The following is a 24,981-nucleotide window of genomic DNA, read 5'->3' as shown; positions in this document are numbered from 1 at the left end:
CGGCGATTGTCAGAGTGACGTTCTTTAATATGCACGCGTTTTCCGCAATTGCTGTCATCATTCTGGGCGTTATTGTTCACCGCGCGAGCGAGTTTCTTCGTCGAAAAAGCATCTTGCGCGCTTGACGATAGCGAAATAGCCATTAATTACCGAGAGTCGGCACTGGCCTTCTAATTAGCTCGAAAACCCGGTTTTGCTTTCGTCGTCGCCCCGTCCTTACCGTAATCCGCGACTGCACCGCTCTTTTCTTCGGCGTTTCCTCGAACTTGTTAATTTATGAATGAGCTGCGAGTTAACGAGCAACGAAAATAAAAGTTGCGCGCGGCGAGTGAAGTATAGTTGCACCAGAGACACATTTTAATCTCGTGCTCCTTCGTGTCTTCTTCCTCTTTTTCTTCGATTTCTTCTTCCTCGTGAGGTCACATCGCGAACGAGGAAACATCTTTCATATTTTTTGCAATTGCATTTTTCGAAATGTCCTCGCGCTCCGGAAAACATACACGACAGCATTTTTCACGGGAGAACTATACATCATTTTTACTGAAGGGTTATTTATTACATACTTGGTCATATCTTCTTAGGAGCGAGCGCTATTCGTATCGAGCGGAAAAATACAACAGAAATAAGAATGATCGGCGCCAAAAGGATTGTCAGATAACAATGAGACGGTGGGACGAGTAAGGCAATTTCCGACACCGTGTATAATGCTCGGGGGTGCGGTGCGTCGTGGTGATCGGCTTTGTGTCCCGTTACCCTCTCGAAGGAAAAGCTTTTTTTCGCGCTTCTTCTACTACCCTCTCTATCCGCCTCATCCTGTTTCAATCTAAATCCGCTTCGACGCGTATAATTCTATCGACCGATCAAATAATTGAAACGCTTTAATTCTCGGTATGCACCCCCACGTTACTCGCTCTGCGCCCCGCAACCTCTTCTTTATCCGCCCTATACATCTCGAGGGGTAGTACCAATATCCGTAGTTTTTCAAGGTTGAGGGCAGACGACGAGGCCTGTCATTATTGCTAAACTTTTCAAATTGGAATTGTAACGAGGATAAAGCGATAATAATTATTTTCTTATTGTGTCGCTGAAAATGAGAATTTTGTAATTATTTAGTGAGAAGTGAATGAAATTAATTGATTTTACTTCCTGGTCAAATTTATAATTAATCAACTCGAGATATAGCCTTTCTAACAAACACTTGTTTAAAATATTTTGTTATAGGTATTCATTAAATAAAGCAGGTATTTATTAAATAAAATGAGTTAATTTTAAAATGGTCGTTAACGCGTATACACATGAAAAGGCAGTATCCTTGGATTTACTACATCGCTCTGTTTTCAATTAACATCTCCGCATTGTCGGTTACGGGAAAGATCAGCGAGAAAGGACGGCGACGTCACTCCGGCGAAAGAAAGCGGGACGAGGAGGTTGGCAAGGGGGGAAACGGTAATGACGCGTATTTCAATCCCGAGGGCGTCGTGGCCCCTCGGTAGAGGCGGCAGTTTTCGGGGGCGAACCTACCCCCTGCCCGTATCCACGGAGTATACAGTACATCGAGCGTGTAACGTCCCACTGTCAGCCGACCCTACCGGCCCCCACACATGTGCACGTTACACATACGCGTGCACGCATACATGCATCACGCGCGCGCGGAATACGTACGCGCTCGCCCCGAGTGGGGGTCTGCCCTATGATTTGTAGCAGGGCTATAATGCCTCTAGCCGGCACCCTCTGCTTTACCCTCTCTTGTCCCCTCCCCCTCTCGTGCTCCTGTCGTAACGCTTCCCACCCTCATCCTCCACGAACACGCTAGTAGAACGGAATACACGCGCAGCTTTGCCCCCTCGCACGTGTAGCGACATGTAGAAACGGTTGCCGTTTCGAGAGCCGGCTTCGAAGCCAAGCGCGAGAGATGTTCACGGCTTTTCATCCACGCTTTAGTGCTTTAGTATTGGGAAAACTTTCAAGTCGGATTGTACATTCGACCCATATTCCCTCGGTTGTTATACGAAATGTTAATTAACTTTAATTAATTATTATAATCGTTAAAACTTTCATGTGTTTTATCGAGCAAAAGCGACTTTTGATGTACTTGTTCAATTTGTATTAACGTATGTGTCATGATGTAAAGTACAATTTTACAGTAATAATAAAAACCAGTGATTGGTGGAGCGATTTTCAATAAACTTGCAAAATGCTGGTTGTTAGGATCGAAATATGAATCGCGGTCGCGATACGCGCGAATTCATCGCTATTCGAACGAGCTCATTCGGTGACATTATCACCGACGCTCGTCCGGATGAAGAACGGAACGATGACACGCGACCGTTGCGATTTAATCAACGTGGAAAATTAACTGGTTGCATAATCCGAAATGCATAGCCATTTTCGAGCGCGCACCATTATCAGCGCGCTTGTGCGCGACGATTCGTCCAGATTTGACGCTGATATACGCGTGAGAATTCGCGAGTCGACGAGGTCATTATCTTAGCCGAATGACGAATTCATGGTCTCTTTCTCTCTCTCTCTCTCTCTCTCTTTTTCTCTCTCTCTCTCTCGGCGTGATATTTAAATTCCCAATCCGATGATTTAATCGAGCCGCGCGCGCTTGCGGTAATTATTCCGCCGATGAATTTAATCGGCCGTTATCTCGCTGTTGCGCGATTAATAACGGAAAAACGTATCTCACGCGTTGCGAATCTCGCGCATAAAATTTGTACAAATCAGGATCGAATCTGCATACTTCAGTCTCTAACGGGAAATAATTAACGATGATCGCCGTGCATTATAATAAAAATCAAATTCAACGTAAATAATTAGGGAACGTTTTTGCGAGGTTTATTTTAACGACTTTTAACGCGATTATCGCCGTATTGCAGTCGAGGAATGAAAATGGAATGCGGACGATACTTGATTTGTAAAATCCTCCGGATGCCCGGCGTTTAGGTTGTAAATGTAACGCAAGCCAGGAACTCGAGGTCTTCGACAGTTTGATCCGCACGACAAACGCACGACGGCGAGGTTTCCGTTTATTGGTACACCCGACATACGGAGCCGTAAAACTCCCGAAGATCAACAAGGAGACGAATTTATGGCAGTTTCGTAGCGCGACTGCCGCGAAGAGGAGAGAAGGAAAAGAGGGCGAGGGCGAGAGTGTGAGGTTGCTCGGAGAACGTTCGTGAGAGAAGTTTTAGCCATATTGAAGAAGGCCAAAGTCGTCGACTATCGGGTGTCTCAGGGTTGACTAGACTCCTGAAACGAGAATAAAATTATTGAATTCAATAGAAGCTGATTACAATTTAAGTTAAGCTTGAAATAGGGAGACGGTAAAGGCTGGAAGTTTTATTATTAATTGAACTGCGATGACATCTTTTTCGTTAAGTACTTTTGTAACTGCTATAGAATAATTGAACAGTTCACTGCGAAATATCTCTGCTCGCATATTATAGAACGGAAATTATTTTTGACGGAATTTTTTTTTACAATATATTCATTTGCCGTAAATATCGCGGAAATCGAGTTAGGATGAAACGTCCTATAGAGGGAAAAAAAGAGAGCAAGAGAGAACGAGGGTGAGTTAAATTGCGAAATGAAGATGGCCTTACTGTTGTTAAGCGAACAACGGAACGAGAGAACCCGATGGTTGCCGCGAGTAAAAAGGAGATGAATGATACGGTGATACAGTTACGGGACAAAGATGGCCATAATTCGACGGTACGCTCGTCAGTGTCTCTCAGTTTGTGACAAATTTTCTTATTCTAATCGGCTTACCGAAATATTTTGTGTGATATATTTTATTCAAAGAATGGCTAATAATCATTCTATCTATAATTATCTTTTCGTCTACATATCCAAAATAAAAGTTATTTTTTTAGATATAAGGGATGTGCAAGCATTAATTTTATTTTGTGATATATTTTCTTTGCAACTTACTATATTTAACATAACTTTAATATGACTTAATATAATTTAATTCATCTCGATTATAATTTAATGGGTTCTTCGGAGGAAAGATATTTCATGTCAATTTCCAAAAGCGTGTAAGATGCATTGAGTGTCGCTGAGTATCGTGGGCTTCTGGATTTAAAGGGATTCTCTTCATCCTCTTCCTTCTCTTCTTTTTCCTCCTTTTCCTCCTCTTCCTCCTCTGCTCGACGAATAGCTACGTACTTTACCAACCGACCGACCGAGCGAGCCGAGTTATTAAATTTTTAATGTGTCTAAGTTGGTACAGTCTCCCTCTTCACCCTCTTTCATCCTCGTTTCTCTCTCCAGCGACTCGACCGGGCAATTCAACCCCACTGGCTGAGCGAGGACGAGTATCGGAGAGTCGCGGGGGAGAAAAAAAGGAGGGAGAGTAGAACGAAACGAGAAACAAGGAAGGGTGAGCGAGAAAGGGAAGTCGAGAGAGGGATCTCTGTGTGTTGTCTGTCGCAATAAATTTATGAATTGTTCCGAATTACACGGAAGCTCTCGGCCAATCGAGTTAACGCACGCCGCGTTGGGGGTAAGCTCGAATATTTTCCAGTCTGAATTTGTCGGCCACTCGATACCATCTAAATTAACAGTCGCAATTGAAGTTCAAGTACATTTTGGATATCAATTGGAATTTGTCGGTTTTAAACAATGTAAAGGGGAAGCATATCTTGCGGAATACATGCATCATGTCTCGTTTAAGATCGACGTGTTATGCTTAAGTTTTTCTTTTAAAAACAATAGGGATATGTTACTCCCGTATGAAACTTGTCCGCGTAATTGGATAGACACAAGATATCCATCTGATGACTGTGCGTTCGCATTAAACACTTGACGTTGGTGTCAAGTGACGGCTGTCAAGGATTGTTTGCGTGTCATCTACGTAGAACCTGCGAGCACCTTACTGCCGCACAAGCCACCGATCGTCTCGATGATAAATCGATAGGAACGCGCGTGCCTCGGCACATTGAATAATAGCTTCCGGATGTTTTGGAAATTCTAATCGTCTCCGATGCTAAATTATTCGCCGGAATCGAGGACTGGGTTATCGATTATTTAAGGATTATCGGTCTTGCCGTAAATTGACGCGAAGCTATTTCTTGAAGCTACGTCTGTCAATTCTGCTAATTGGCATCATGGTAATACGCTCATTTAAATTGTAAGTTAAGTGTTCGATTTGTCGGGAACAAATTAAATTAATTCCCGGTTTCTAGATTCGCGAAGTGTTTTAGCGCGCAAGAATAAGTAAGTGCAGGATAAATATGAGGTCATATCTAAAATAGACCTCACAAATTATCTCGCTCTCACACCGAACCCCTCAAGTCTCATCCGATCTCGTACATCGTGATAACGGAAAAGCACGCGATAGAAGCAACCGGCGGACGAAGGGTGACGTCAGTCCGTCAGCAAGAGAGTCGTATATCTACGGGCGAAACTTCACGAGAAAGACACCGTCGCATAAATTCGCGGAAGTCGCAGTGAGATTCGACGTTCGTCTATCTACTTTATCTAGATGACACCGTCAGGATCCACCATGCGGACTTTATCCCATTATTCGCATGCGTCCACGTTTCTTCACGGACAGTATTTTCGAAAGCCCGAACGAAATTGATTGTCGCGATTTTAAGCGTTCCGCGCTTTTCACCGGGCATTTAATTACGCGCGTGAACTGCGGCACTTAATTCGGCGAAGCGGGGCCGAATTTCAGCGACGAGGGAGAGGGAGAACGGTGGCGACCACTGTTAAATAACAATTACAGCGACAACGGAGGGAAAGCAGCCGCCGAAATGTCCGTGTAACGTCAACCGGCGGTAATTTAACTGCCGCCTCCATAAACAATCATAGCCGGGGCCATAATTATTATTGTGCAGCGAGCGCGGGTAGCAGGGACCGCGCGAGCGACTGGAGCACATTGTATGCGCGCTGCGCGCAGCGACAGTTAAATCGCCATCGTTAAATGTCCGGCTTTACGAGTGTCGTTGAATCGACGTTCTGTTCGTTATCGCCGCAAACTGCCCTCGCCCGCCCATTCTCTCTGCCTCCTTCTCCTCCTCCTCCTTTTCCACCCCGCGCTCCCCGCTTTTTTTCTTTTATTCTTTTCGTTATCAGAGTCAGTCGCGAGTATTTTTGCGTCACCCGTTGCGTGGGAGACTTCCGGCCGTCGCTTTAAAGTGTCACGTCGCGGAAGTCCGCCGCGAACGCGTCTTAACTTGCGATGGACGTCGCGATTCTTCGAAATCTGTCAAGTGAAATCTCTTTCTCGCGAGATGTCAGATGAAAATTGAAAAAGGATCGATACAACAATTGATACAACACTGGTGTACGTGTGTATGCGTGTGCGTGCGCGGTACACTTCAAAGATGTTTCACGCTTTTCGCCAGATCTGTACATATGCTTACATAGCGATACGACAGTAAAATATACAGAAGCGGACGCAGAGGCGCGGCGGTGTAGACAAGATACGTAGAGGCGTGTTTGGCCTTACGAAATTTACATTAGCGATGAGAACGACCAATGTCCTACCGGGAAAGGCTTGACGTTTCCATTTTGACGAGACGAAGGCTCTGTACGCTTCTATACGCATCACAAAAACAACGTTGTCTACCTTCTGCCTTCGAGTCGCGGGTATGACATTGATTGTTCTCGTTCCAGGGCGACGATATAAAAAGTACGTTCACGGCTCTTCCAAGTTCGGATTCGCGACAATTCTGCCTCTCGGCAGAAGTTGCTCGCCGTGTACCTAATGAATCTTTCAAAGTACGAAAGATGCGCTGTTTTCCCTCGCGAATACCATAAAGGGGGTCGGCTCTCGAGAGGACAAAAATGGCGCGTTGTCCTGTCGCGTTGTCCTGTTTCGGAAAAAGACTCGTCGTCGCAAGTCATGCGCGGTGGAGTTAAGGCTCATTTACACCGATCGATTTCTAAACGATGTCGAGTTACACTGACTTTCACATAAAATGATTTATATATGTAATAATGGAGATACGGCAATTGCTCCAATATATTAAAATCAATACTTATAATTTATTAATTTATGAGTTAATAATGATTATACAATGATGATTATGTTGGAGTTATTTTCTTGTATTTTATTTTCTAGGATACCATTAATTACGTATTCACTAGGCTACATTAATTACCAATAAAACGTTTTATTTCGTTATCACTTACGATCAATTATAATAAATCTTAAAAAATATTGGGGCAGTAATAAAAAAAATTCTTTTTTTTATTAAGAAGCGTTTAACTCGGATGAATGTTGAATTGTCGTGATGCGCAAGTCACATGGCCTTGGCGAAGGAAGAACGATGCATTCTGTTTTCCTCTTTGTTAGTTTGCGAACAAGTCCGCGATGTCCGTAACGGAGACGCTATTCTTCGGGGACGCATCAATCGCCGAGTGGTTTTCGCGTAAATGGCTTCGCGCTGTCGTTTCCGGCCGTCGCGGTCGGAAGCAGCGTAGATGGACAATTGACACCTTCCGTGGATAATTAGTTCCGCGAACATTCCGCATAATCTTTTTTTGCCTCTTTATTCTCATATTGTTTTATATCGTCACTGAATAAATGAAGAAAAATAATTCTCTCCAAGCTATGGACGATGATTTTTCTCTCGCTTGCAATATCAGTATTAATTGATGAAATATATATGAGATCAAATTAAATTTTATAAAATTTATAAAGTTTATCTCGGTCATCGCTGACTAATTTCTATCTTTTTTGTTTTAGGTAAGTTCAATACCGAGCAACAACAAGAGCCACGAGAACGCTTCCGTGCGAGAATCGTAAACGCCAACTGCACTCACGTGAGTCGTCCGCTCGGTTCCTAACGTGGAGCGTGAACACGTGGGTAGTCGCGATCGTAAGCACCGGGCGTGCTTAATTCATTCAACTTTCTAACAGCGCACCCGACGCCGCTCGTCGTTTTCCACGCGGGCGCGGGCGCGGAAATATTTGTCATTCGTGTTTATGCCGCTTTTTTATACAGCTGTAATGTACAGCCATTTTACGTGTTTACCTATAGCCGGCACGTTAATCTTCGACCGCGCCTCGTGGAAAACGATCTGTAAATCTCGCTGGGAAATCGTAAGATTCCGCGACGTCGTCGAGAAAGTCACGATGTTTTACAAGCGGTCCCTATATTTATGACGCAAAGTAATACGTAATGTGCGTACAAATGTGTCGTGGATTTTATAACGTAATGTGTGACATAACATAACAAACGATTTTTAATATTTATCGGGACGGATATCGCGAGCTCTACCATCATGTCTCTTTTATGTTTTTTTATTATGACATAATTTTAATTCCATATTTTCCTCACGACTAATTATAGGTAGTAGGAACCCATTAATTTTTCTTGCGAAAGCTTATAAATATCACTTTCCTTTTACGTACGACGGCCGAATTAATTTCCGGGTCGGCAAGTGCTCTGAATCGATAATCTAACGGTACCGGGACGCTGTTAGAGATCGATTAAATATCTCTAAGCATTGTAACTTCGCGCAAGAGTGCTTATCTGCATTGTAGATCCTTTGTTTCTGTCACGCTTTGTTCGCGACAGATAGGATCGTAGAACGACGAGATCAATGTCGGCGAAATTCGCGTGGACCGAATGGTAGTGACACTATTTTTTTCTGCGGTCTAAAACTATTTGATTCTCGAATAGATCGGGCTTAAAAAACTGACCGGGACTACTGTCAATCAATGGCTCTTCGCGCAATCTTGCTGTGTACAGGATATCCCAAAATTTCCGCTCTTATATATTATATAGCATTAGTGATAGATTGGAATATATTTGTGTAATATCGAAATAACGAGACGTCTCTTATGTCCAAATGGAAGGTAAACATCCCGTTTTAATGTGTAAATAATAGATTGCATTTCATTAAGCAAATTAATGATTACTGAAAATTAATAATTAATGATTGCAAAGGGCGCGTTATCGCCGCGCCGTTGTTCCCTTCGAAAATGCGGCGAACTGTTCACGCGGGGCACGTCAAACGCAATGTTCAACGCGCGTGAAATTTGCGGTAAATAACATGTTTATTTTATGCAACTGGTATGTACATACAACGAATTATTTGTTGCGCGCGTGTGTCAAGACGTGGCGGGATATAGGTGGGAGAGCCTTGATTTTAATTACGTGTTTATGCAAAATCAGAGAAATAGTTGACAGCGGAATCTCGATCGAAGCATTTAGATAAAGTGAACGGTTATTAACGAACCTGATATTCCAGGTGTATAATACGTTCTCAAGGGGACTATTTCCAATGGGGAAGGTCTCTCCACGTTTCTCTCTCTTTCTTGCCTTTTTACTTCTATCCAACGCTATCCTTTGTCTCGTTGGCACGCGAACGCGTGCGAAAGAGCGACAGGCAGGCTGCGTTTTGTTTCTCGGTGATTAACCTTTCGCCTATCGACGATAATGGTCTTTTATAAATATTTAGCTAAACATACACCTATGAAAAGCGCATGTTACGCTTAAATGCGCCGTATGACTGCATGGAGTAACCAACGCGAGTCGAGTTCTCTCGGATCCCGCTTCGTTCCGTGAACCTGGGCTATCAGTTTTTCTCTCCTACTTCCTCCCTTACCTTGTACCTTCGCTTCTTCCTCCCTTTCTCTCTCTTTTTCTCTGTCTTTGGTCTGTCCCTCCTTGGTCTCTCCCTCTTCGTTTGTCTCTTTCGAGCGCGCCGTCGTCGGCGACAGGCCGTCTGGCTGGTTCTCGGGTCTCCTTCCAGGTATTATCACATTAGATACAAAAATCGCAGACAGCCCGAACGCACCATTGCGGTGCATTCTACCGGGAAAGAACGTCTACTGCGTCGACGCGTGGTATCTCTTAGACAACGTCGTCTCGTCCTACTCGCTTGTTCGATCTTAGCTATCAATTTCTTCGTGCTTCCCTCGTCCTCTCGTTGCCTCCCGATCTCCCTCACTTCTTTCTCTCTCTCTCTCTTTCTTTCTAACAGATTGCATTACGTTGTGTCGGCGGCAGGCAGTCTGGCCAGTTTACTCTTCAGTGGCTAGTTCACCTCTCTCTTTCTCTATAGCTGTGCCTCTCCCTTCCTCTATTCTCATTCCTTTTCTAGCCGTTCATTCTTCTCTCGCGCACCTTCACCGTCGCTGCGCTACCCACGGACACGTTCCGTACCTGTCCCTCGTGCGTGTGCGATACCTGTCTTGCGTGCGTGTGCGATACGTTCCCCGGCTCCGACCGTCTCCTTCGCCAGCCAGTCCTTTAAAACCGGTACAGTACCGATAGAAAATACAAATACCACCACGAACACGCCCTTTTGCCGATTAATCGTTTTTCCCCTCTTTCTCGCGGACGGCTAGATCTCGGAGCAATTAAGCCTTGAATTCCTATCAGAGCAGAGTTCGATTAAAACGCGGATGGGGAAATAAAACTCGATACTTCCTTAAAATTTAACTTTTTTAATTTCTACATAAATATGTTACAAAACGTGGACGCGCGTCGCGCAATTGCAAAATTATCATGTAATTTTTGTCGAGAAGTTTTACTTCGCGCGATTCATCGTTCGCGCCGGGATTCTTTTTCTCTCTCTCTCTCTCTCTCTCTCTCTCTCTCTCTCTCGCAAGAGAAAAAGAGACAACGGCTCGTTTCGCAATGCGATCTCTATGCTCGATCATTCCGCGCCGTACAGTCCGGCTCGTTAAAAGTGAACGTTCTTGTTCCGCCTGTTTCCAGCGGAGTTGTATACGCGATTCGATGACGACGAGAGCGACGACGACGACAACGACGATTATATGTACGTTGCGCCTATATGTAACGCACGCTGCGGCTAGATTGAAATCGGTACGGAGAAGAAACCGAGCCGAACTGGTTGCACATGAATGGGACCATAATCATGCGGGGACGACGAGTCGCATATGCTTAGAGGGTCTGTGAACCATCAGCGAGGGAAAGAGTGCGGACGCTTTTTCACCTCTTCTCTTTTCGCTCAGCCACGTTCACGATATAAATTCACGCCCGTCTCGAATGGATCGAGATTTTATCCGATCGTAAATGTCGGTCGATCTCGCAGCGCTCTCGCGCTAATTCCGCGCGATCGCGGATCTGCAATCTTATGTTCCGACGCATTCAATGAATTATGCCGATTACGACCAAACTAGAACAGATGAAATGCCTCGTGCAAACTCATTTGCGGAATAGAAAAAAATCGTCAACCTGTGATTTTCAGATTTAATAATTTATTTAACCTCTTCAGCTATGGATTTCTTAGGACTTCTCTACTACTTAGTTTATAATTTTATTATATTTTTTAAGAAAAATAACATTTTATTCTACACAATCAATGCTGAAAAATACAAGATACAACTCTACGTATATATAATAGAGAGCAATAATTTTTTTATAGGTATTGAAAATAATACACGGAGAGAATTTTTTGTTATATTTTACCCTTAACTTTACTACAAACTTGGGACAACTTGTTAACCAAGGAATTTTTAAAATATACAAAAGACATTTTACAAACAACGTGACAAAAATTACCAAGCAGATTGGTAAATTTTGAAAAATTATTGAAATTTCTTAGATATATTTTAGTAAAATTAATCAAACATATTTTATATTTTAATGTAATAGATATTAATATTTTTTATTATGGTAAATATTAATTAGAATAGCTCGCATAAAATTCTTGGTAGTACATGTTGTCCCACAACTACCATGATTTCAGGGTAAATTTTAAGAGAAAATTTTCTCCGTGTAGTCTTCGGGATTTTATGTGTAACATTTATAATTAAGGATTAATTCAGAAATGTAAAGCAAATATTTTTTCCTAAAGATATATACGAGAATTTTTTCACTTCTCTTCACGTCTCTCGAAGACACAAAATATAAGAATAATCGTCACCGACACGCCGATTACTACACAATCCGCATAATATTTCATCTTGACTTTATCGAGAATCGCACGAGTCGATTTCGACTTCTTTATTATCGCAATTTGCGGTGAGTAAAAGAAAAAAAGAATTTACCTGCCGGTGACGCGGTTGAATTATTGCACGTCGCAACTCGATTCGAAAGGACATGTCGTCGTCGTCGTCGCAAGCATCGAGATATCTAGGTGAAGGTGTGCGATTAGGCACTTCGCGGACCGCGGCAGTGGTACGTTTACCAGTTTCGTTGAGCAACCGGTAAGTCGCGCATTGATCGACGAGAGTTCTGCATCGCTCGCTCGCTTGCTCGCTCGCCTCGTTGCTCGAATTGCTACCGCACTTCACCTCGCGATCCGATCCGGATCGATGGTGAACCACCTACTCGTTACCTGTATGCGCGTTACCGCATCGATCGCGCGATTAGTATGTCCATTATACAGATAGAGGAAAAGGTAATAGGAATACGCCGCGCGATATATCCCATTATGTCATTGAATCGTAAAATGCGACGTTTAATTCTGTGGCTTTAATTTCACGTATATCCCGCGCAATATATATTCCAGTGATACGAATACAGATTATTCCGACTATATCGCAGGTTTAAAACCTTTATCTCTTTTCCGAAGATTCGCAGCTTAATATTTCGATGGTTTTTTTTCTCGCAATTATCGTAATAGATTTGGTAGAAAATTTATGGAGAGAAATATCGCGACGCGGCGATTATCGTTAGTGCCACGATTGGCCCTTGTTACAGTCGACCTCAGACTCTCCCGTAACGTTCACCTTGACTTAAATCGCGCCAGAGGTGATTTCGTCGATCACCGTCGCTGCACTCGCGATGTCCGCAGCTCGCTCGACTTGCAGCATCGAGCCTCTGCCGTTGGCTTCTCTACCTGTTGCACGTCGGACCAGGGCTGGTTTTTCCTCGGGTTTACCTCCCCGTTTCCACTTTGCGTCGCCGAGGAGCTCAGCTGCCACGGGGATCGGAGTCGCGTCTGGAATTGCGGAGGCCGTGGACATCCGTTTAATCGCATTCGCGTCTTTTTTAAGCCGGTACGAATTCCCGAGATCTTGAACGCCCCCGTGCATCTCCCGAAATAATAGGTACTTCGAAGTTGTTGTGCTCCAGCCATTTCTCAGCTGTTATTTTTACATTATTTTACTACCGATATTCGAGCCGGATTTTCAGAGAAGCACGGTTGAAATGAGCGAAATAAATGATAAATATATCGACGTAAAGTAATAACCCGCATCTTTGTACGCGTTCGTCTGTAATGAACAAATAATTAGCAATTAGTAATAGCGTGTGGATGCTTTTATCCCACGCAGCTACAATTACATCTAACAATAAAGCGATCGTCCCGATCTTCTTTGTTACCGTTTCAAATTCCACGGCATTATTTGTGAAAAATCGACCTGGATCTCTTCTATCTCTCTCTCTCCGGGCGATTCTCTCAAGTTCTTTAAACGCTCGCACGCACGAGAGAGCGAGTCGAAGATCCGTCGGACTTGATGCCGCTGTCGATGCAGCAGTAGATTCCGCCCGCGGAGAATCGATTCCGTGAGCCGCGAAAGTCAGAACAAAGGAATCGATTCACCCAGTGGCGGCCACCTAATCCTCACAAAGCGCCTCACGTCGCCACGAAGTCGAAGTTTACTTTTCGTGCTCAAACATAACTCGGGGGCTTTCGGAAGCGCGTTTGCGCGACGGCGAACGTAGAGGCGGCGGCGGGACGAGGGGGACCGGGACGAAAGCTGGGACGATGAAGGAGGAGGGCGAGCGGGCCGGGGAGGGTTAAACACACATAATCCACCGTTTTCCGCTGTAACTCGTAACTCCCGCTCGTATTTTCTGTCGTTTCTCTCCCCGGTTCACCTTCCTCCTCTCTTTCCGCCTTCTCCCGCCTTTTCGCTCCATTCGGTCTCTTCTCCCGAAATCCCTCCGCGGATAAAACTATTTCTGTATTCCCGCGGCGCGGTGCTTGACGAGAGATGGAGAGAGAGAGAAAGAGAGAGAGAGAGAGAGAGAGAGAGAGAGAGAGAGAGAGAGAGAGAGAGAGAGAGAGAGATGCAGCGGCGTAATGCACCGAGCTGCATCTTGGAAACTTCGAGAGAATCGAGTACTGTCGTGGCTTAATGGGCGATGCGGGTTCATTTTTTTACGAGTTAGTGACGAATTAACGAAACAAAAAGGCTTTTTTCTCTTCGATAGATTTCGCTTGAACGAGCGATCCTTTTCTAAACTCGATAGTATATCTTCGGTGAGATATATCTCACTTATCTTTTATTTTAATACAAGATTTTAGCTTCCTTCGACTCTTCCAAATTTATGTTTAATGGATTTTATTCTTATCCGCTGTTTAGCAGTTATTTACTTACAGAAAAGAGAACAGTTGTAGCGTTGCGAAATTGTTTATCAACGTTGGGCAGAACGCAGGAGGGATAGGCGAATTTTTTCGATTTTTGATAAAGCGAACAATTAAAGATTAAGCATATTTCGTAAATTCTGACGAGTCGTGCCGACTGCGAGAAATACTAAATCGATAGTATCGCATTACGGCCGATGGCTTGGAAATAATGCTCCGATGCCGCGCCGAGGTATTTGACCCCTTGTAAAAAAAATGAAACGGAAAGTAATAGGCGATTAAGATATCGCGCCGATCCACGATTAATGATCCGGCGTGAAACGAGGGGCAGATAGGCAACCGTTGTAAACAACCGCTCGCCCCCTCGAATCAATATCCGATTCGGTTTACACTTTTCTATGATCTACATTATTATCGAGTGAACGTTGCGCTATTAAATATTATCCGAGATATATTATACAAGCTTTTGCGGCTCGATTCTGCAGTAATCACGAAAGCGCCCGAGTTTAATTATGTCGAAAATCGATGAAAGGAAACGATAGCGAGCCGTGCGCAAGTTCTAATTTGATCAATATTGGAAACATTGCAAGAGGGATCGTAACAATTTATGTCAGAAATATAAAAATGCAATTCTACACGTTAATCATTCTAAACGCAATATCGAAGGCAATTTTATGTTATTACGTGACAAATCGCGCAGTCGTATCGCTGTCCTTCTTCCGGCGCAGCATCCCGATCTTAATTCCCACGATTTTTTTTCGCGCGCAGACGTTACTCGACTCTCACGCGGAGTGCAACGCTTGCATTTCGTCTGCGGCGGAGTGCATACGCGCGAAACACTGCAAGCGTCTCTTGTGGGGTCGGGCCGAGAGAAGCGGGAGAAAAAGAGAGAAAGAGTGAGAGAGAGAGAGAGAGAAACGTGCCTACATGGAGCGAGAGTGCATCGGTGCACATACACGCGTAAGAGACTTCTACGTACGTACCGCAAGGGGGGAGTAAGCACACTTGCTCTGTGTATCGTCTGGTGGAGGGGTGTGCGCTGGACCCCAGCCTCCTCCATGCCGTGTGCGGTGTGTAGCCTATGAGTCGGGTAACACAAAACCAGTCGTCTCTCTACTGGCTAACCAGCTGGCCGTTGGCTTCTAATCCTTTCTCTATCTTTCTCTCTCTCTCTCTCTCTTTCGATTGTTTCCGCCGTGGGACGTTTCGCGCGCGAGTGCATTTTGTGCGTGTGTGTGTGTGTGTGTACGTGCTATAATTGTTGTTTGAAAATTTCGTACATTAGTAGAAAAGTCCCCAATGTGGAGAATGCAACAAACCGATCGGACGAGGAGGACGCTGCACTGCGAAAACCGTATATGTTGTGGCAGATTCGTGCATGACACTGTGTGATGCAATTGCGTTCGCGTCAACGTGAGTCCGCATATTACGGGCGAGATTCGACCAGCCCGCGAAAGTGGAACCGCGGAGAACCGAGTGCGTGTAGACACGGTCGATATGTTTTGCAAAAATAGTAGCACCGCCTCCTCTTGGCGTCGCGATTCAACGCGTTTAATTGGCACGCGAATCATTTACGTGGAATTCTAGTTGAAGACTTTTCGGTCCCGATATTACGGTGAATAAGTGCGATTTGTTTTATAAATATAGTTCGTTATCGACATTCGCTGCGGCCCCTCAAACGTGTCAAAAGCGCGTAATTTCGTCGTTCGATGATGGATTTCGTCGATTTGTTGAGCCGCCGGAAAATTTGTCTCATTTTTTGAGACGCAAAGTCAAAGACGATTCTTTCGTCGCGAAACTCGTTTTCGCTCCGCGACTTTCACCAATGATTAACGATTATAGCGAGCAAAGAGTATAACAAAACGTTTGCGCCGATCCACAATAATCGGCGATCGCGGCAACGCGGCAACCTCCGATTAAACTCCGCGCGCGCGCGAGCGAGTTCTTGAGTTTCACTAAATGTTAATTCGTCGTCTCATGTATCTGGTGGCGTGACAAATAGCGTGGCTCCGTGACGCTCGACGCAAGGCGTTTCGTCGTTACTACGGTCACTATTTGGACGGTGACAGAATCCGCGCGATCGCCAAACGGTGGAGCGTGCCAGTCGAGTGAAAATTCGACTTGCGAATATTGGAAGACGTTCAAAGGTGTCCGTTTCGGAATATACCGCCGTCGACGACGAGTCGCGTCGGCAAATCGCAGATTGGAAGGATTACGTGCATCAACGCTGGATCTGTGTCAAGGCGGCGAGCGCCGCGTGATCAGTGAACTGTCAAACGTATCGCCGCGACAGTCATTTATCTCATACATAATTTCATCTCTCATTTCACTTAACGCGCTGTCACCGAGGAATCCCGCTCGTAGAAAACATTTCAAGCGACGCCGAGTGCCGCGCAGTAACGAACGCGCGGATGTTCAAGATCTCGTGATTTTGTAATTCGGGTGGATAGACAGCCGTTTACAAGTTAGGATTTATTTGCTCAGCAAGAGCGACGGCGAGGGAAATTACTTGATACCGCGAGCGGAATCGAGATGGATCGTAGCTTCAAGAACAACGCGGACTTTAAAATGAATCAACAGAACTTCAAGCTGAGCGATTTCGGGATCGACGTGAAATCCGGCCACGAGCCGAAGGCCGCTGGTCAGAGTAATCAGTGTAAGGTACGGCGAGGTGCTCAGGTCAGCCAGCGGTACGTTCACGCGGAGAACGCGCACGTGCGGCAGGTTTCGATGAGCTCGGGACGACTCGCGAGCGGCTCGAATCTGCTGCAGGTCGCGTGCAATCGTTCTCGCGCCGGTCCGCTGGTGACGTCCAACGGCAACAACCAGCACAGGAACAGCCCGAGTCAGCTCGGGCAGTTGCAGAACGCTGCGGCAGCGGCGGCGACGGACCGATTTCAGACGTCCAGTCCGAGCAACCTGTCCGGAACCGGTCCGATCATGCAGCTCAGCTCGTCGCCCAGTTATTGGAAACAGTACGGGGGGCAGGAAAGCGGGGTAAATATAACGAGAGGAATTGAAAGGAGCGTGTAGGGAGTACCGTGGGAATACGAGCTCTCGATCGCCTTTAAAGCAGCCGGGAACAATGCGACAAGCGGAGAGATTTTGCGGCCTGATTATCTTCGTTGTTTATTAGAACGGATTGATTTCGCGATTATCAGTGTGTGAATATTATGCGATCGGATAGCGTGTGCTGCGCGCATCGATCACATAGCATCGCAATAGCTAAGACGCGTTAACCGCTAACGATAAATTCCTATCGATTTCGGCGTTGCCGTAATCGTGTCTGTGAGGGTGTCCGGCGCGTGTCGGAAATTTCACGGCTCGTAAATCCCAGGGCGAGTCAATGTCTCGCCACGAACGCACTTCGATATCCCAGCTGAAATTCGCGTGATATTTACCACTCGACCGCGAACATTGCGTTTACGACTAGAGCACCTGTTATAGGGGAGAAACACTCTTAATCCTTTAACTTTAATCTTCAAAAAAAAATTATTAACTTAGTTCTTGTACGTGACTTCGAGTTGGTCTCTGTATCTCTTATCATACTTTATATTTTGTAGCGAAACTGAGGGTAACTTTTTAAATTTATCTTGAAAATATAACGACGATACACGACTTCTTGATAATTGAGCGAGGGAAAGCGAGACGTTATTTGGTCCCGATAGCGATCGTTGCGACAGGAAGTCTCTCTCTCGAGGTTCAGCCTCGACCTAGCCTCAAGCACCGTCGCTCTCATGTCTAATGTTTGTCTCTCTCTCCACGTGGAGTTGTATTCATGGCGCGTTTCGCTCGCAGAGCTAATTAGTATGTGCCGCAGCGCCGCGTATTAGACGGTGGTCACGGTTGCATACGAAAGACACACACGAAGGGGAAACGTCGCGTCCACCGTCGCCACCTGTGAAAGAATATTTCCACGGAATTCCAAGAATCTTCCGTCTCTCGCCTCTTGTCGATATCCGTTTGCTATTTACATTTCCGCTTACGTTTTCGTATTTCTTTTTTACCCGGATATTATTTCGAATAATATAGTCTTATCAAACAAGTTAGCAAAGTTTTATGTTAGATGGAAAGAATTTCGAACAGATCGGGGAATCCGGAATACGCTGGGCGCTGATGAATTAGATTATGTCATGCTGTCGATATCCGTTACCGGTGCATAATTGAAAATTCTTTTTCGACGGAGGAGCGACGTATCATCGTGGTCGAGCATCCGGTTAATTTACTGTAAGCGGATACAGCCCGTTATCGCGATTCAATCATAACTCATCCGGCGTGTGTATCTTGTCTCTCTCTCAATTAATGAGAATTAATTGATTACTGCGGTCGTTAATGCTAGCAGGTGTATTTCACTACCAGAGTTACAAATAAATTGGAGCAGCTCTCTCTCTCTCTCTCTCTCTCTCTCTCTCTCTCTCTCTTTCTCGTGCTCTCGCTCGCTCTTTCTCTCAACCGAGAGGGAACACTCCGATACACGTCGTCGTCGGGACAATTATATTAATTAGATCGTGAGATCGTTAAAGTGCCTGCGATACCTTTGTGCGCATCGTAGATACATTCTCCTTATCTTAACGTCGACGTTAAGATTTATGACTGCCGTCGAACCGCGTACGGTGTTTGAATAATTATGGCTTGGGAAATCAGAAGAAGCTAAGTGTTTTCAAGTTGAGAGTTTTAAGGTCTTTTAAAAAGGAAGTTTCCTTGATACGTGTAAAGAAATTGTTTAATTACGAGTCTTGGGTAAATAATAATTATTCACACTGTAAGAAAATTAATGTAATAACACATAGAGATTATCTATGAAATATTCTAACGGAGTATGTGTTGTCTGTTTGTAGAGTTTCGCTTTTCTCATTTCTCTTTCTTGCAATAGACTTTATGTATACGGTGTAAAAATAATGAAGTTGTGAAAGTTTTCAGTTCTCCATAAAAAGAAACGATGATATTCTTTCGGTTCGGCTATATCCCTTTTAGCAAACATTTCGATAACTTTAGATTTTAAGTCCTTTGTCCCACACAGCCTGTTTACAATACTAATTGAAGCCATTAGCGGTTGAACGAAAATAAAACTTGGAGGAATAAAGCATGGGAGAACAAACGCAAGCGTGAAATTCGTAGAGAAGTTAAATATCGGATAATTCCGAATGTCGACGCGTTTGTAGGAAGATACGAAGGATTCGGCTTGAAGGACGACGCTGGCAGCCTCTCAAGACTGGTTTCCGCAGTTAACGTTGGGCTTTCGCAGATTTCCGTCCTGATAACTGTAATCGTAAAGCGAGCCATTACGGTAATCTTGGCCTCGTTCATGCGGATTTGCTTCTCGCCGCCGCGCGCCGTTTCGATGAGCTTAAATTCTCGTTCATGCTTCCTACACTTTACGGTGTAAGAATTAACGACGATTCGAAAAAAATTTTTTTTGCTCTTCGAACTTTTGCCTGTAAATTTTTTACAGCGTTGTTTAATGAGTAAACCATGATATGAAGGGAAGATGCTTATACAATTAGTAACCTTGAAGATATTTCCATATTCGGAAAAACATGGAAAGGCATTTTGTCATCTAGTTAACGTGCCGAAGTAACAATTGTAATTACGAAACACTTCTAGCGGCAGAGTTGTCGGTCATGAAAAAGCGTTAATTATCACATAATTGGACTATACGCTCCTTTTTTCTCTATTATTTTTCTTCTCTCTTAAGAGTGACATGAAATGATTTTCCAAGCTCGCATTTTCTGCGGCTTTGTGTACAGGACAAAATTACTACATTATTAAAGCCATAATTTCCGATATCTACTTGAAATGCAGTCATATCTGGAATGAGTCTGGGCATATAATGGAGTTAGCGCGCTTCTCCGCTGAGTATTTAATACATGTAAAACAATGTAATAATGACATAGTTGTACGCGTCCTGTTTCGAGTTTGACATTACTACGTTATTCGCGGTCACATGGAGGAATGCGAGCTGATCTCAAGCGCTGCGATTCTCAACGTCCGCGTCCGAGCAACATCTCTGTTGAATGGCCGCGCGGATATAGGCGATCGTTCGGTATTCTCTACACGGTAAAACGCGGGAGAGGAGGGTTCTTCGTTCCTGTCGACGTATCCTATCGACCGACGGAACTGCGTGCCGCTTGTAATTCTGCGCAACGTCGTCTTTTATGCGAGGACTTAAATCACATTCTCGAGAAGTGACTCGGTTCCTCTCTCTCTCTCTCTCGCTCTTTCTCTTTCTCTTCCGCGGTGGTAGTGCGGTGACACGCACGCGTTCGATGTATTATATTCTCTATTGGGTGATACTGAGAGAAGCAAGCGGAGCTCGTGATCGCTGCGCCGAGAGAGGCCGATTCCGCGGATTTGATCCTTTTGCGGCGGTCTGACTTACATGGGCTCAAGTCGCATTCTCGTCGAGTGAGTCGACGTAGTATAGCAGTCGAGAAAGAAAACTCAGCTCGCTCGCCTGCTCTCATTGTTCCTCGCCAACTATTGTTTCTACGTCGGCGGGCGACGAGTTCTTCTAGCGCGTCTTTGTTCCTTAAATTTGTAACAGAACTGTCGCCTGTTGCTATCGAGTTCTGCTATTAATAATAGGAACAGTTACGTTACCTACGATGGTTTAGTAGTATTTTGTCCTTGAATGATCAAACTCAAGAAAGATGGATCTAAAGATGCTTCGTAAAACTTCAGATTTTTATAATGTAAATTTTTAGGCGTGGTAAAATGTTTTTGCGAAAAATATGCAATAAATTTCTTCGCTTTTTGCGAATGACGAGTCTTTTTGGAATTCGATAATATTCGATCATGGTGTATCGATCTCGGAGTGACCAAGTTTTGTAGTGACACAATTATTAATTGGCACAAGGTACACAAGTGATAGAGACGACGGTGGGCAAAGCGAGAAAACGCGTCTCGCTAATGCAAACATAGATAGCGTTTGCTCGTTAAAAAATTATCACGTAGCGTCGCGCGTATCAACCGGCTAATTGTTGATTATGCAGCCGTTTATCTTAGCTCTCACTCGGTGTGTACGCGCGTCGACGATACGCCTAATAAATAATGTAAACCGCCGCGGATCTCTGGTCTCTTTTCACGTGGTGCTGCCTGGCGGTGGTGGCATCCATACGGAATTACATATGCACACCTGCCCTGTGTGTTATAACGTTGTAAACCGACGGCGATCGGCGACGGTGTTGGTAACGCTTGCGGAGACGGGTCCGCCTCGCCGTGTAAATTGCCTTAAGCCTCTTACGTCAGGTTTCCGCGGGTGGGTACTACTGATAATTAACAATTAGTGGGCACCAATTAGAACGAGGACCGTCCGGCCGATCAGTTACGCGTCCGCGATGATCGTCGCCCTGTTCTCAGGAGATTTATATCTTCGCATGGAGCTCGTATCATTTGAAATCGTATTAAGGGAAAATTCGAATACAAGAATTTCTATTTTCAGAAAGTTCCGGGCAATCTTAACTTTAGCGATAATTTTTTTATTTATTTAGGATTAGTTTTAGTTTTAGAGTTTTATTTCAATATAAATTTCATAAGGGAGCGATATCTTGTTTCTTTTTCAAGTTACTTTGCCGATCTATCTTTTAGTTTCGTCATTTTTCTAAGATCTTTGTGACCTTCGTGCAAAAAGATAAACTTGTTTTTCTCATAAATACTTTGTTGTTGCAGCAGTTCGCGGCGTAAAAGCAACGGAGTCGCTTCTTAATTCACGTTATTTCTCTTCGATGAAACATCTCGATCACATTTTCTCTGTTTGCACAATTGGCTGGCCCGACTCGATGACAACGCATATCATTTGCTCTCCGCGATTAATCCGAAAAACGATGTTGTACACGGAAAAAAAGAAGTTGTAAAATAGGGACAACTAACATATTTTGTTGCGAGAGCTATATTTTTAGCAATAGTAGCACAACGTTTTGTTACTATTGCTAAAAATATAGCTACACGGAAAAAAAATTAGCTACCGTAGCAAATCTAGTCGTAAAATATAGATAACTAACATTTTTTTACTGCGAGAGCTATATTTTTAGCAATAGTAACAAAACGTTGTGCTACTATTGCTAAAAATATAGCTCTCGCAACAAAATATGTTAGTTGTCCCTATTTTACAACTTCTTTTTTTCCGTGTATCTAAATGAAGCCGCTTTGTCTCGGAGATATTCGGGACAGCTCAGCGAAAATTACACGCGACTGCGCGTTTAGTCATCCGACGATTATGGCGTGCCGAAGCGGTGGTAGCGCATAAAAATATCCTCTCACAAAAACCATGGACTCTACGGTCCTCCAATGTAACCGCGTGACCAGAAGACGTCAACTTTTGACGTATTCTGCAAATAAATTGTCGCAGAAGTTTTCAAGAATAACATGCAATCTCGCAATTTATGGGACACGATCGCGCATCCGTGAAATATAAGGGAATATTCTTACATGAAATATACAACAAAACTATAGCCAATAAGGCGAATTTTAATTGTCGCTAAATCGACTTCTTATCGTCTCTCTTCGACTAGATAAATGCGAAGTCTTTTTAATACCGCGGCGTCAGCACAACACCCGATCGGGTGACGGATGAAATAACGTCTGCTAAACAAATCTCAAATATTGCCGTGACCGTGCTTCGCCCAAGTTCTCGTCTCTCCCGGGTCGTTCCCTCGGTGGTTGCGATATCTTGATGCTCGCAATGATACGATAAGTGCGATTCTGTGAAATTGGAGCTCTCAATAGGTTCTCGCATGAGGATGATTTGATATAACATCATTTAAGATCAGTATTTCTTAGTGTCCCGAAATTGTTATCTAAATTAATATAATTTTTCCTTATTAGACAAATCATGGCTAAAGTAAAATAATATTAAGAAAACAGAGGTAATGCTAATTTTCGTGTTCGAGTAACGGAAAGTTAATAAGTATGTATATAATCCTTATATAGGGGAAAGCCTTGTGTATGATACCTATTTAGGATAGTAAAACTTAGGATATTTAGAACTTTTGTGAGATAATTTTTTACATAAAAATGAATATGAATGTTTCTTTATTGCTGTGACGTAACCAAAGGTATTGCATAATTCAGCATGTGTTTAATATAGTTTCGCCTTCGGAGAGATTATACAAGGTATAACGTCTTCGTGACAAGTGCAAGTGTTCGTTCGGAAAGAAGACGTTCCAATTCCTGGCCAGCCGTTCGAAATGGCGCAACCGGAAGTCGTCCTGTGTCGCGTACATGCCTATTCCATCTACGGGTATTTCCTTTACGGCCGCCCGCTTCTCCGCCATGGGAACCCATCGCGATCCCGTAGCACATGGGGGAGACTAAGAGGCATAATTTAAGGAAAGAAGAGACAGTCATTACCATATCGTGCTAAACAGCTTTTATCGAGCCACGAAGTTCCCACATTTCTCTCCGTCGTCTTATGAGCGCCCCTATGTCGTTGCGAATTAAGATTTTGCACGAGCACCCAGCATGCCAACAGCGCAAGAAGTTAGGGTGGCAACACAATGTCATTAACCGTGTAAACGCCGAACGAAATAGAAACACACTCCTTACGAATAATTTTTTAAATTGCAGAATTGAATAGCGAACGTCGAAGATAAGTTTGCGATTAATCTTGAAAATTGATAAAGGAACAAGAGAAATATTTTATTATCTTATTTCCTCGCGAATAATTCATCAGATAATTTTACAGCGAACGAAACGGCCTGTGGATATCGGTTAATTAAGCGATACGAGAAGTAAGAAATGGAAGTGCGGGGCGAATATTCAGAATGAGTAAATCTTGGTCGGGGGCATACTATCGATTTGCTCGACGGACGCACCTCTTATCGCACGACTGGACAAATTTCGCTTCGAGTTGTCTGAATTATTCTCTATTGCTGATATCGCCGGCTGTACTTCTGCGTGACGCCGGCAATTTGTGAGGGGGGATTACCAACACGTGCGACGCGGCTCGCCGGCCTCCGTACGTACGCTCGCGTGCGTACACGCGTGTATGGAGCCCGGCGTGAGGCTGTTGACTGAAATTATCTTGCCGTCATCTACGACACACGGGGCCCATTAACTGCCAAGACCGTTGCATCTTTTCTTTTTTTTTTCTCTTACAAACGTTCCGCCATTAACCCATTATACCGACAAAGGGGAAAAAGTGGCGTATAGCGTGGCGAATAAACGACTCCGCAGCCGATAAGGCTTATCGATTCGCCAATTATGCGTGGATTTATTATCGAGGCGTCTGCTTGGGCGTAAAATAATAAATCTGGTTTCTGTGCATCGAAAATTAGTAGCCACATTGAATCGAATCGATTTCCACGTTGTTCTCATGACGTCCTCTACGAGGTGAGAGATCGTCCAACGATAGAAGACGTCTTCGTGGGAATTCCCAAGGTCCAGCAAAAAAGGAAAAAATTCACTACTTCGACGAGACACCTGGTTTCGTCTACTCGCTTCTCGACAGGCAAACGTCTCGACGTAAATTAATAAGGGGATAAATCGGCGATCCATTATCTCGTTAATACTGACCCTCCGTCTTTTACATCCTCCCCCTATCCTCCTCTTCCTTTTTCTCTCTCTCTCTCTCTCTCTCTCTCTCTCTCTCTCTCTCTCTCTCTCTCTCGTCTCGTCTCGTCTCGTCTAATTACCCTTCAGCTCATTTCCGCCCACGTGTACTTAATAACGATCATAGGAAAGAGCGAGTGTAAAGAAAAAGTAATCGTGGCTGTCAATTTCAGAATTTTTAGC

At 44.2% G+C, this 24,981-nt stretch overlaps 1 protein-coding gene across 11 annotated transcripts in view; it reads left to right on the top strand.

Moving 5' to 3' along the window:
* Window positions 1-24,981, top strand: part of LOC139822950 (transcription factor 12-like) — a 115,764-nt gene that overhangs the window by 68,689 nt on the left and 22,094 nt on the right. For 2 of the 11 annotated variants that reach the window (XM_071795164.1, XM_071795155.1), the window contains exon 1: window positions 16,660-17,247. The exons of 3 other annotated variants lie outside the window; for them this stretch is intronic. In XM_071795164.1, the coding sequence (XP_071651265.1) occupies window positions 16,783-17,247 (465 nt within the window). In that variant the 5' untranslated portion in view covers window positions 16,660-16,782. Of the gene's footprint in view, window positions 1-16,646; window positions 17,248-24,981 lie in introns of those variants that run through there. 6 more of the 11 variants (XM_071795156.1, XM_071795158.1, XM_071795163.1 and 3 more) reach the window with 6 other exon arrangements.

The sequence above is a fragment of the Temnothorax longispinosus genome, chromosome 12 (genome assembly GCF_030848805.1).
Source record: "Temnothorax longispinosus isolate EJ_2023e chromosome 12, Tlon_JGU_v1, whole genome shotgun sequence".
Classification (NCBI taxonomy): domain Eukaryota; kingdom Metazoa; phylum Arthropoda; class Insecta; order Hymenoptera; family Formicidae; genus Temnothorax; species Temnothorax longispinosus.
The sequence above is the reverse complement of the archived record's forward strand: the minus strand, read 5'-3'. Positions and strand labels throughout refer to the sequence as shown.